Source organism: Notothenia coriiceps, unplaced genomic scaffold, assembly GCF_000735185.1.
Source record: "Notothenia coriiceps isolate Sejong01 unplaced genomic scaffold, NC01 NC01_scaffold00020081, whole genome shotgun sequence".
Taxonomy (NCBI): domain Eukaryota; kingdom Metazoa; phylum Chordata; class Actinopteri; order Perciformes; family Nototheniidae; genus Notothenia; species Notothenia coriiceps.
In genome coordinates this window covers 599776-613400 of record NW_011352782.1, presented here as the reverse complement: position 1 = coordinate 613400, position 13625 = coordinate 599776, and the positions used below count along the sequence as shown (strand labels likewise).

Below are 13625 nucleotides of genomic sequence, written 5' to 3'. Positions count from 1 at the left end.
AAAATCTAAAAAAATAACTTATGCGAACAAATATTTAATTAGACTCCGGTGTTTTTCTCCCTCACCCCGGCGGTAACCCGGGTAGGGACGACCCCCGATTATCAAATTAAAGGCACGACGAGAGAGGTGTCCCTGACCAACATATAAAACCCCTACCCTTACCAGCCCGGCAAGGAGAACCCCCCCGAACTACCCGGCTGGCCTATCCGGCGGCGGTCAGAGACAGAGTAGACAGAGAGATAGTTGTCACATAAGAGGAAGACAGAGGAGGAAGCGAGGTCCCAGGCGGTTGGAAAGACGAAGGACGGCGGCTGAGGAAGAGCCCACAATCCATTTAATTCTTTATGAACGCATAAGTATAAAAGAATAAGACTACACTAGAAAGGCGAATACTTTCCGCGGGTAAAGACGGTTACGAACCTACGTTTTTTTCGAGGGAACTTATTCTACTTAAGTCATTAAAAGTTTTTATTTAAATAACTGTATGGATGATACAAAAAAAAAATTTCCGTTTCGAACAGAGGAATAAAAATCGTGAAGTATTTACGAAAACCTTTCGAAAATTATTAATCTTTAAACGGGAGAAAATAAAATTTTACGAGGGGCATGAAAAGAAACTCCATCGCAGTCGATAATCTACCCTACTCAAACAAATGCGATGGATTAATAAAACTGTGTGCCTAATGGAGCTGAGATTGAATGAAAAAAATTCCCCTCTTTTATAAAGGGCACACTACAAATTCGTGGATTCGAGAAACCCTCAAAAAAGAAAAAAGATTTTTCGAGAGTATAAATCAACCGATCTTAGTAAAACTAAGAGGTAATACTACGTCGCTGTTTTGTATATTTGGTATTATGTCAATTGATTTTCCTTTATTCACTATTATTATCCACACTCGGATCCGGATCAACACAAGTCTATAGAGTAATAGTTTAAGTAAATTACGAAAGAAAGAAGTAATGTTTACGAAAATTAGGAAGTTGGATTTGACACAAAACTGAGAATTTGTTGTCCTGACACAGTTGAGTCAAACAGAAGACTAGAAAAACAATCGCGAGGCGCGCGGAGGAGGTAGCACTAAAAGGATGATGAGACTCAAGACAGGGTCCCTCTTTGCACCTCTCGTGGAGTCAACCGAGACGTACAAGACCTACTAACGCCCTATATGCGTAGACGCGTACCGGAACCCGATAATAGGGTGTAATGCCACTCATGTTCGTTGATATGGTGGACTTGATATCACTCATAACAAATCGAAGAAGAGACGATTACAGTTCATCTACTAGCGATTCGAAACTATTTTTGTGAAATTCGGTGATCAATGCTAAAAATGCCCCTTATAATGGGTAAACGAAAAGAGTGGTCAATGTACTTTTCTATTTTTGTACTTGTGGTACTGATACCGTCCACTAGAGTCTAGACTCCTAGTTAAATCGCAAGCTGCGTTCACGATTTCGTACAGCAGCCAAATACCGCGAAATAATCTGTGTAAACTTTTGTGTGTATTGTGTTTGTTTCCCAAGCATCAAAGTTGTATTTATCATCTGAACAAGTTTAATATTCTAAAAACCAAGACTTTATTGCTTATTTGAGATCAGATGAAAACAAACTGTCACGGACCCTGCCGTGTTATCTATGATTACTATAGGCCTACGCTTTTCATTCATAATTTCAGCTGGAGGGAGGGGGAGCGGCGCTGAGAAACAACAGGGCGCGGGTTGACCGGTGCCTGTGTTGACATTCCCCTTATTGTGGAATAAGGGGAATGCAGAGACAGGCTACAAGTGTCTTAGGTTCAAGTTAGACAACTAATGTCTGGGTTAGTGTTCATGACTTCATGTTTATCTCATCTTAATGGTTAATCTCAATACACACACATTTTCCGTGCTTTCCAATAGTTTAAAATAGTTTTATTCCACTGTTTAATAACCTTTTCAATACAAACATGCCACTTGTAAAAATGAAATATTTGTTTAGTGAGCTTATTAGAGGATGTTCCCATTTTTTGGGGGATGTTCCCTTTGATTGTAAAATGTCAATGGAGATGTCAGACTTAGTATATTTGTTAATAATTACATACAGCACATGGCATTTTTGTGTGTGTTTGTTCCAAGTGAATCTGCGGCCCCCTGGTAGCCAGTACATCAATGATGTGGCCCCCACCACCATCAAAGTTGCCCATCCCTGCTTTACAGTCAGCATGTCCTCCGCTGCTATAGTCTTTCAATGTTTACTTTGAGGTAACCATGGCAGCCCTCTGTTTTGTCTTGTGACAACCTTACCGTAGTTTGTCCTGCTCTCTGCGTTGCCTGTCCTTCTCCACCTGCTCGGCCTGGGCCTTCAGAGCCTTCTCCCTCTCCTCCTTCTCCCGGGCCGCTCGACGGAATTGCTCAAAACTGTCACTCGATGACTTCACTGCAGACGTGGGTGTGGATGTGGACTTTTGGGCAAGGCTGGCCCATGAGCCCATGTTCTTCAATTTGACATCCTGAGACACACAAACACAGACAGACAGTCAGATAGACAGTAAGAAAAGTTCCATTAATATCGGTAATGTTCAAAAACCTTTCAAGATGCAGTTCATACGTTAAGAACTGGGAGATGTGTACAAGATACTTTTTTAAAAGTGACTAATTACAGCCTCCTGTACCTTTTTGGGGGCAATAGGCGTCTTGGAGTCCTGCTTGAACTTGTCCTTGTCTTGCAGAGAGGGAGGCGGTCCACTGGACTCAGAGGAGCGGATCACAGGTCGCGAGCTGTCCATGGACTTCACATCTGCGCAACACAGGATCACACACATTAATATTCTCAGTGTTTTGTGGAGATCCTACAATTCTCCGTCTCTGTGCATTTTAAAGGTCACATGTCATGGCCATTTCCACTGATCATAATTCCATTGTTGAGGTATACTAAAATAGAAAAAATACTGTGCAATTTCCAAACTCACATTGGTTTCGCATACAGCATCTCTGTAAAGTATGTGTATTCAGCAGTATTCACTTTCTCCACTAAATGGCTCCTCCCCCCACCCCCGCCCTTCCGTGATTTCCTTGTTTAGCGATACACAGCCAAACACAGCCAAACTCAACCTGAACACACACAAAGTCACAGNCTGCTGCTGCTGCTGCTGCTTGCTGTGCTGCTGTTGCTGCTGTTGCTGCTGCTGCTGCTGCTGCTGCTGCTGCTGCTGCTGCTGCTGCTGCTGCTGCTGCTGCTGCTGCTGACGAACCTGCGCCTGAAGTGACTGCATGGACTGCATGGACTGCTGGGGCTGCTGGGGCTGCCGGCCTTGCTGGAACTGCTGCAGGTATAATTGTACTTGGTTCAGAGGGGTGGTAGACTCTGGCTCATCATCGTCCTCCAGCAGCATCTGGGGAGGCTGGGAGGAGAGCAAGCCCTGGGGGGTGAGTGTTGGGGGGGACATGGGCCGCTGGTGCAGAGGCTGAGCAGGGTGGAGTATCTGGGGGGGAAGCTGGTGCTGTGGTGGTGGAGCTGCTGTCTGGGGGGGGGGCTGCTGCTGCTGCTGCTGCTGCAGGGGGGGCTGCTGCTGGGGGGGTGCTGCTTGCTGCTGAGGGGCTTTTGGATGAAGAGGCGCCGCCTTGTGACTGGGTCGGGAAGGCTGCTGAGGCATGGAGATGTGCAAGGCTAAGGGTGCACAGAGTCAGGAAAGAAACAGAAATATAAGAAATACACATTTGTTGTAACAAAAATATCTTTCTAATAGGGATGTTCATCTTTTACATGTTAACATACACATAATAAATTCATTTGCAAAATGTAAACACATTTTTACAGTTATTTAGTGGGAATTAAAAAAATAAAGAAGACATTTATAAAAGGTGCTCTCCACTGTGATGGGACATGAGACACTGATTCTAACCCACTGGTGTATAGCGGACACTACAGCAGGAGAAACCTCGGCTTCATTCAATCTTTTCTGAACAGCTGAAAGTGGTGAGTGAAAATCTAAAACAAAAAAGTAATAGATCACAGCAGTCCTATTAAATGTTTAATGACGTATGAAAAAGGAATATGGATGGATATTATTTTAAACTGTAGGTCATAGAAAGAGAATGAAAACCAAAGTTCACTGTATAAAAACAAAACAACATTTGAGTGGCATTAAATAATTTGAATAACGAAAAAAATGGATTGGCGTACATTTGGCCTTACCCGGAGACGTAAGGATGGGATGCTGGTTGAGGAAGGGGTGGGTTTCAGGGGACACTGGCCCAGCAGAATGAGCGTTGAGATGTGGAGCTGCGGGTGAGGATTGGGAGTTGCCTTGGTGATGGGACAGATGCATGAGGGGCTGGCCGAAAGGCGGCAGGGACTCAAAGCTAGTTTCCAGTAGTTGGGAAGACTCCAGAGCAGCTACGGGGGGGGCGGTGAAGCCTGCAGGAGACGGCTGATGCTGCTGCTTCATCTGGATGCTAGCCTGAAGGCCTGCTATATGGGAATGAAGCCCAGCCTGAGCGGGGCCACTCTGAATGTGTAAATGAGGATGAGGCTTCTTCCCCTCCTTCGCAGAGTGGCCCTTTTTCTTCTGATGCTTTATTATTCCTGGAAAATGTGAAAAGAAAGATGAAGCACTTTTGCATTTAAAAAAAAAAAAAGATTTATGTGGCCATTTTAACTGTCAATTTAAGTCACCTGTCGCTTCAGCCTCGCTGTCTGTGCTGGAGCCGCTGCTCTCTGAGGAGGAACCAGTCTTTTTGGAGGTGACCATGGACTCCACAGGCTTCTCAGCTGCAAAGTAACAACTATTTGTTCATACATTTCCAATAAAGCATCAAACCGTAAGTAAACTAAACAATTAGACACAGCTGTTAAAACTCGGGACCAGCTCCCCTTGGTGGTTTCTTAGAGAGGCTTACCTGGAAACTTCTTCTTCTTGCGGAGGCATGAAGACACGTATCTCTCCAGCTCGCGCAGAGTGGAAGGCTTTAGCGTCTCAAAGTCAATCTCGATCTCATCGGGGTTAGAGTTTTTGAGTGAAGGCTCTCTGGACTGGATGATATGGACCACACGGCCCAGCTTGTCCCCAGGAAGCTTGTTGATGTCCAAGCTGAGCTGCCTTTTCTCTTCGTACGTCATAGGCTTGCCTTTTTCCCCTGAGGACGAAGACCCAGCAGCTCCCAGATCCTCTTCCAGGCTGGGAACTGGCAGCAGGTTGGTGGGATGATTGAGTTTCATCGCTTCCTTTTTACTAGAAGAAGAACAACATTTTAAAACGTAGGGATTTATAACAATGACAAGCCTATGTTTACGTAATAGCTTTCATAATAAAGTTCAAATGCATTAAAACTAACAATGGATACATATAGACTTCTACAGGGAATGAAGATATTATAAAATCTCCTACCAATCATTAAACATTATAAGAATCTAAAATAAAATCTCTCAACAACCATTAAACTGTGTGAACCTGAGAAAATGACTCTCTACCATGGCCACAATTTCGGCCATGGTAGCCATAACAGGAAGGGGAAATCAGAATTGGTTAAAGATAACACTGAATTGTGCAAAGCCAAGCTGATGGCTATACAAACATTTACTTTCAAGGAGTTTAACATGGAGGAAGGTAATAAAGGTGTAAAACCTACCTAGATTTCTTCCTTGGTGCACTGTCCTTGTTGTTATGGTCTCTGCTCTTGTTCTTCTTAGAGAGCTGCGGGACAGGTGTTGCATCCTGGATCTCATCCACATGGCCAGACATACCTCCCTTTTTCTTATGCTTTTCTTTCTTCTTCTCCTTCTCCTTTTCTTTTTCCTTCTTCTCCTTCTCTTTTTCTTTTCTCTTTGGTTTGCTGGCTTGTGGTTGAGACAAGGCAGCCAACTGCTCGTGGACAGCCTTCAACTGGATACAGAGAAAAGACCAGCTGTCAACAAAAGGGCAACAAGGACCAGACGTGTTCCACCACCGTAAATGTATTCCGGTCACTGACCTGATCCTGGAGCTCTGCTAACCTCTGGACTCTCTCCTCTTCAGAGTCGTCTGTGGAAGACTCGGACTCGGAGGACGAGTCACTGGAGCTGTCTGAGGACGAGGCCACGTGGGCCAGAGGAGGCTGGGGCTTAACTGGTGCAGGGTGGTGAAGTACAGGAGCTGGGGGGGGAACCAGAGGCTTGGTCTCCAGTTCATCTGGCATCTTGGCAAAGCGCATCTCAAAGACATCCTATGAAATGAGAAGAAAACAAACAAGTCAGAAACACAAAGTGAATGTTTGTAGAAAGAGACCGAAACACAAAACAATCAAAACATGAATGAAAGTTGTGAGATGGACTGTGCATGTCATAACACTTCGATAGCATCCTGGCACAAGTGTTTATGTTCTACTTTAAATTCTTATTTTATTTTCTTACACATTTTAAGCAAAACGTTGTATATACAAATGATCCTAAATAGATTTTCCTGCAAAGGTTACCAGTGACAGCTTTAATTGTTGCTCACTTTTCTATTAGTTAAAACATTGGACAATCTAGCTTACAAAACATGTATTACAAACATTATGGTACTTTTTACTATAACGTGTAACTGTCCATTTATTGAATTATGCTTGTCCTTTTTTACGACAGGAACCTTGTTTGCATGTCAGCCTATATATTCACCTGCAGTTTGCGGGCCATGGCTACCACCTCATGGTCTGGAGGATTATATTTGTAGCAGTTGGAAAACATTAATCGTACGTCAGCAGCAAACTCCTGGGGTTCTCGGTATTGCCTGTTCTCCAGCTTCAACTGTTAAGAACATTCAAGTGAGTTACTTGCCAATGCCCGAAATGACTGTCAATATCTTACGAAACTATAATGAATAATGCAGTCTAATCTCACCTTGATGCTGCTGAGGTCCATAGGATACTTGATGATGTCATGATAATCGTGTAGTCCCAGCGCAGCCACATCCACAGGTTTGTAGAAGGGCCAGGCATAAGCAGCGTGCTTCTTGGACAGCATGTCCCTGACCACACTTGCACAGTATCCTAGCTGATCCTGTGGTTTGGGGCTGTGACCGCCACTTGGTCCACTCAGTCCCATCACCATGCCGATGTGATGCTGGGAGTCAGGAGCCTCCTTCTTCAACAGTTTAGGAGGCCGCGCACTCTCTCGCCTGGGTAGGGTCTTCCCAGATTTAGACTCTGCTGGTGAAGACTCACTCAGTTGGTCATTTGCTGTGGGAGTGGTGGTGTCAGCTTTCCGCTTCTGGCTCTTTCTTATCTAGATAGAAGTGAATACAAGGAGAGCAGAGAGATGGTGAAAAAGGGCCAGGAAATCAGTAGTTAAAATAAGTTGGCAATCCTTTAATTGCCTTAGACACATTTTAAACTCCCTCTTCTCCAGCATTTCAAAGCAGTATTCTAGTTGGCACCTCAAAGAACTTCCATCTATACTTTTTAGCAGAGGTGGGAAGTAGTGGAGTACAAATACTTTGTTACTGGACTTGAGTAAATGTTTCTGTTATCAGTACTTTGCTCCACTACTTATGTTTCTGACGACTTTTTACTTTTACTTCTTACATTTTTAACACAAATACCTGTACTTTCTACTTCTTACATTTTGAACACAAATACCTGTACTTTCTACTTCTTACATTAACACAAATACCTGTACTTTCTACTTCTTACATTAACACAAATACCTGTACTTTCTACTTCTTACATTAACACAAATACCTTTACTTTCTACTTCTTACATTAACACAAATACCTTTACTTTCTACTTCTTACATTAACACAAATACCTGTACTTTCTACTTCTTACATTTTCCAAACAGGCTCGTTACTTTAGTTTGAATGTGTGTTTGGTGGCGTGATCATTATTATTTAGAGTCATTGCGTGCCTATTGATTTTAACACGATCCGTGTATCCATCATTTCCTGGTCTTCTCTAAAGAAGAGGGACCAATGAAAACGTTCTCATGTTGCCGTTGTTCAGCATCGAAACATTCATGAGCTAACAATGACATTATTGTTCCATTAATATAAAGGGAAGTCAGGTACTCTTTAAAACAGATGGTAGTTATGGGTACTTTTTACTTGGAAGCCCATACTTCTTTAATTTTACTTGAGTAAAGAAGTTTAGTCAGTACTTCTACCAGAGTATTTTTAAACACGAGTATCTGTACTTCTACTTGAGTAAAGGATGTGTTTACTTTTGCCACCTCTGCTTTTTCAAACATCACACTCACTTTGGTCATGGTAATGGGGTTCTGCAGCATGGGTGCAACGTTCTGGATGGATGCTGGGGGGAGTGCAGTCTGAGCAGGGGGAGGCACAGAAGTCATGATGGGAACTTGAGGAGCGCAGTCTGAGTGGCCCATCGAGTAGGGGGCTCCGAGCTGTGGCGCATGGCTGGGTAACGTGGGGGGCATGTGGGACGGCAGGGCCTGCATCAAAGGCAGGGGAGGTAGTGAAGGCGGACCCTGCACCGGTCCCCTGATCTGTGGTGCTGCCGAGAGGTTCGACACACCACGTGTTAGAGGGATCGTGGACGAAGAATCAATGATGCCCCCTGGTTTCAAGTTCAGACCTTGATGAGAAAACAAGACATTGGGTTAAATATACCATCTCCAGCTTCAACAACACCCTTAGCAAAAGATGAAGCAGAAAATCTCATACCTCCTTCTCTTCGGCCCCTGCCACGCCCCTTCCCTGTCATGACAACAATCTCAGTTTCTTCCTGAGGCATTTCTGTGACCCTTTGGAGGAAAGCCTTCTCCAGAGACTCCGCCATTAAGACTATGTCATCTCCGGGCTGCAGGGGGAGACAAACACAGTTAGCAAAAGTGGAGGCATTTGAAAATATTTTGGATCTTATGTTAACAAGAGCTCCAGTGTACAAATACGTCACCTTGTTGTATATGTAGCAGTTGGTAAACATCGTGTTGAAGTCTTGGATACATTCTTGGGCATTCCAGTAGTAACTGTTCTCAAGCCTTCTCTTGATTGTTCCCATGTCCATAGGAATTTTGATTATTGTGTAGTAGTCCTGAAAAAAGGTTGCATAAAAGTGAGTGAGAACGCAATTGAGACACAACAACAAATAGTAGCCCAAATCTGAGAAGATCCGATTCCTTGTCTTGTTCACTTTTATAAATAATAATGATCTAATATGTGCAAGAAAAAACTATTTGATTCAAACAACTTTTGCGTGCCTTAGTAATGCCCTGATGAAAGTTTAAGGTAGGTTGCGTCGTGCAAACAGAGGCGAAGTACTCACAGGCAGGTTAAGTTTGATCGCATCCACTGGTATAAGAAAGGGCCAGGCAAACTGGTGTTTCCACAGGCCCTTCACCACCACCTTGAGCAAGTACTGCAGCTGATTGGTCTGGCGCTTTGCCCTGGTGGGATTGATGTACTCTGGAGGTGGGGGGTTGCCACCTTGCTGGGCCTGCCCCTGGCCGCTGCTGCTACTGCTGTTGCTGCCCGACATCTGCGCTGCATCCAGGCCGTCTCCCATTCTGACAGGGTGGGGCGCGGGCTCAGTCCCCCGAGCAGGAGCTGGAGCTGCAGGGGCAGGGGTAGTGGTGTTGGCAGGACACCAGCTCAGTCTTGGCCCCGGCACAGACTCCACTGACAGAGCACCGCTGATCCCATTGCACTCCTCACTGGACTCTCTGGGGAGAGAAGAAAAGCAAACGGTCATTAGCATATTTAAAAACATTACATTCAATTGTTCAGTCTAGCTTCTTTCATGTACAACCAAGTGAAACAATATAGATTCAAATGAATGGTTCATTGTGTCTTGCCACTCTCCATAATGGACGGTTTTTCACCGCGCCTTTTGATTGTGTCTGTTTGGAGCAGCTACAGACAATTCGACTGATGGGATCAAACAGCATACCACAAAATCATTTTTTTGTTGAGTTTTTTTTTTACCCCTCGTTATGAGTGATATTACTCTTTGGGATGTTCTGATGCAGATAATAATGAACCTGGCAGAGCTCTCAACTCTCTTTTCTGGGAGAAAATCAGGACCCCACACACACAGTAAGAAAAAGTGTCTGATTGAGAGCCATCATGACAACAATAGCTGAAATATAAAGTAAAACGTAAGCTACAATAGACAGGTGGCAGGTTTTTACACTCCTTGCCCTCTTCCCAGGGCCAGAGACTCAGGGAAGGGCGGGCCCCCTGCCCTGTGAGAAACGTTTCTTAAATACCCTAACTCCCTCTCAGACATGGCTGTGACTTCTTTAGTTCAGCTCAAACCAAGATGATGGAAAGAGAGCCTAAAATAATCCACTGTTAAAGATTACAAATATTTTTTTTAATGGGAATAATTGTGACCAACTTTACCATTATAACAATATTTGCCAAGCAACCCTGCAGAACATTTATATAATAGATTAATTATTGTGTTGAGTAACAGCCTACATGTTTTAAAGAGTGAGGTTCTTATCCACAACCAGTCATAACACATCTTGTTTTGCCCATTTAAGAGTGAAAATCCCAATTCTATTCAGTTCACAAAATTGATAAAAGTTGATATCATCCTACTGCTGATATTGATACATTTTCAAATGTGCCGTGTATTCAAGAGAGCAAAGAGTTTAAGGTTTGGCTCAAGCAGTGTGTTTTTTTAGTAGATCTTTGATTAACTACTCTGTCTCAGTTCCTGGGATTGCTTAGGGATGTGGGCGGACAGAGGGTGCAGGGTGAGAGCAAATGAGAGTCATCTGGCAGCTGGGGGGGGGGGAAACAGACAACTGTGTGATCTGCTACACAGCTCTCAGTCATAAACTATGGCCCCTTACAGCCAGCCATGGACATCACATTCAAGATACACACAAGGCTCTAAAGACAACAAGGTTGATATGAGGTATTCTTGTCTAGGGAACCCACGGTGTTCAGTAAAAAGCACTGATCATAAAGGTTGTGTATTCTGGCCTGTATTAGAAACAAGTTACTCTCACAGTCTTGAACCCTGAAGTCCACCCCCACAACTTCAAGATAAATACACACCACAGTATATATCTATGACTAATCTCATTCTTGATGAGTCACTTCATGAGAAGAGGGAAGCAGTTTGTACACCACATGATCGCTGCCTTGGCTGCCCTGAGGCCTTTAAACACAGTGGAGAATTTGAATGACCAATATGGTAACAGCACAAGATCATCAGAGATGGTACTTTTGAAGACGAAAGCAAAAAGATTGACAAATAAGACCGTAAATAAATAAAGCACAGAACTTGTCGAAGCCCTAGGCATGAATGTGAACAATTTACATATGGAAAACATTGCTTTTGTCAACTGGCTTCAACGAATGATACCATTTAAACGAGTCGCCTCAGTATATTGACTTCAAGATGAACCTGTCATTCCTGTCTGTTATGGAGGTTTGCTTTCACAGGTATCACAGGCTGTCTGTAGAAGACTGGTATTTGAACTACACGACAGTACGCAATGCATAGCTGCCTTGTTTTAGAGATTGCACTGGACAGCTTCCGATACAATCCTATTTTGCTGGATATATTTCCACCTTTGTTTCCACTAGCATTTACTATGACAATTGATTACGATTTGTCAACAAAACAATACTCAAAATGTGTTTCCAATTGCAGTGCATGTCATTTGTTTCGACAAGCACCAAGACAGAGGCTGGGTTGAGAAATAAAAAAGTTATTTAGGTATTTGCTGAAGTCTTTGAATATTGATAAACACTATATTTCAATTTTTTTTAACATGAAAGAGATAAAAAGGGTCAGTGAGGACATTTTTATAACTTCAGTGATTAAAGAGAACAAATGGCTTTACTAAAGTATGTCCTGGAAAGGGATCACATTCCAACGCTTCTTATTATTTGATTTTGAGACAATTCAAATGTTATTTCCAATTATAATTTAGTCTTTTGAGTTATTGAAAAAAATCTAACTATTTTTATAATTGAACACCCATCATTTTTGGTTTATTTGTGTACCCAACCTTAAAGAAAGGGACATTTGTAGGTACATTTGAATGCAATTATATACAAACGTAAATACTACCTGCAAATCCTTTTTTTTTATTGGGAATAATTTTGTACATTTAATTAAATATGACTTTGTACTGGTTTTATAATATTTTGATCTTCCATATATATAGATATACAGTGGGGCAAAAAAGTATTTAGTCAGCCACCAATTGTGCAAGTTCTCCCACTTAAAAAGATGAGAGAGGCCTGTCATTTTCATCCTAGGTATACCTCAACTACTATGAGACAAAATTAGAAAAAAAATCCAGAAAATCACATTGTCTGATTTTGAAAGAATTTATTTGCAAATTATGGTGGAAAATAAGTATTTGGTCACCTACAAACAAACAAGATTTCTGGCTCTCACAGACCTGTAACTTCTTCTTTAAGAGCCTCCTCTGTCCTCCACTTGTTAACTGTATTAATGGCACCTGTTTGAACTCGTTATCAGTATAAAAGACACCTGTCCACAACCTCAAACAGTCACACTCCAAACTCCACTATGGCCAAGACCAAAGAGCTGTCAAAGGACACCAGAAACAAAATTGTAGACCTGCACCAGACGTGTTTGGAGGAGAAAGAATGCTGAGTTGCATCCAAAGAACACCATACCTACTGTGAAACATGGGGGTGGAAACATCATGCTTTGGGGCTGTTTTTCTGCAAAGGGACCAGGACGACTGATCCGTGTAAAGGAAAGAATGAATGGGGCCATGTATCGTGAGATTTTGAGTGACAACCTCCTTCCATCAGCAAGGGCATTAAAGATGAAACGTGGCTGGGTCTTTCAGCATGACAATGATCCCAAACACACCGCCCGGGCAACGAAGGAGTGGCTTCGTAAGAAGCATTTCAAGGTCCTGGAGTGGCCTAGCCAGTCTCCAGATCTCAACCCCATAGAAAATCTTTGGAGGGAGTTGAAAGTCCGTGTTGCCCAGCGACAGCCCTAAAACATCACTGCTCTAGAGGAGATCTTCATGCAGGAATGGGCCAAAATACCAGCAACAGTGTGGGAAAACCTTGTGAAGACTTACAGAAAACGTTTGGCCTCTGTCATTGCAAACAAAGGGTATATAACAAAGTATTGAGATGAACTTTTGTTATTGACCAAATACTTATTTTCCACCATAATTTGCAAATAAATTCTTTAAAAATCAGACATGTGATTTTCTGGATTTTCTTTTCCTCATTCTGTCTCTCATAGTTGAGGAATACCTAGGATGACAATTACAGGCCTCTCTCATCTATTTAAGTGGGAGAACTTGCACAATTGGTGGCTGACTAAATACTTTTTTGCCCCACTGTATATATAGAGTTATATATCAAGAACTATTTTTATATGATATAATGCAGTATATTCCAACATGAACACAATAGCCTATACATTTATGGTTCAAANTAAAACATCACTGCTCTAGAGGAGATCTGCATGGAGGAATGGGCCACAACAGTGTGTGAAAACCTTGTGAAGACTTACAGAAAACGTTTGACCTCTGTCATTGCCAACAAAGGGTATATAACAAAGTATTGAGATGAACTTTTGTTATTGACCAAATACTTATTTTCCACCATAATTTGCAAATAAATTCTTTAAAAATCAGACTGTGATTTTCTGGATTTTCTTTTCCTCATTCTGTCTCTCATAGTTGAGGAATACCTAGGATGACAAT

General features: G+C 42.6%; 1 protein-coding gene across 1 annotated transcript in view; it reads right to left on the bottom strand.

Moving 5' to 3' along the window:
- Nucleotides 1–13625, bottom strand: part of brd4 (bromodomain containing 4) — a 25510-nt gene that overhangs the window by 5003 nt on the left and 6882 nt on the right. The window contains exons 2-15 of the mRNA XM_010779351.1: nt 9221–9617; nt 8852–8989; nt 8620–8755; nt 8190–8530; nt 6836–7219; nt 6614–6742; nt 5950–6180; nt 5608–5861; nt 4879–5210; nt 4655–4750; nt 4175–4564; nt 3165–3646; nt 2652–2828; nt 2284–2489 (exon numbers count right to left, since the gene is read on the bottom strand). Of these exons, the coding sequence (XP_010777653.1) occupies nt 2284–2489; nt 2652–2828; nt 3165–3646; nt 4175–4564; nt 4655–4750; nt 4879–5210; nt 5608–5861; nt 5950–6180; nt 6614–6742; nt 6836–7219; nt 8190–8530; nt 8620–8755; nt 8852–8989; nt 9221–9617 (3693 nt within the window). The remainder of the gene's footprint in view (nt 1–2283; nt 2490–2651; nt 2829–3164; nt 3647–4174; nt 4565–4654; nt 4751–4878; nt 5211–5607; nt 5862–5949; nt 6181–6613; nt 6743–6835; nt 7220–8189; nt 8531–8619; nt 8756–8851; nt 8990–9220; nt 9618–13625) is intronic.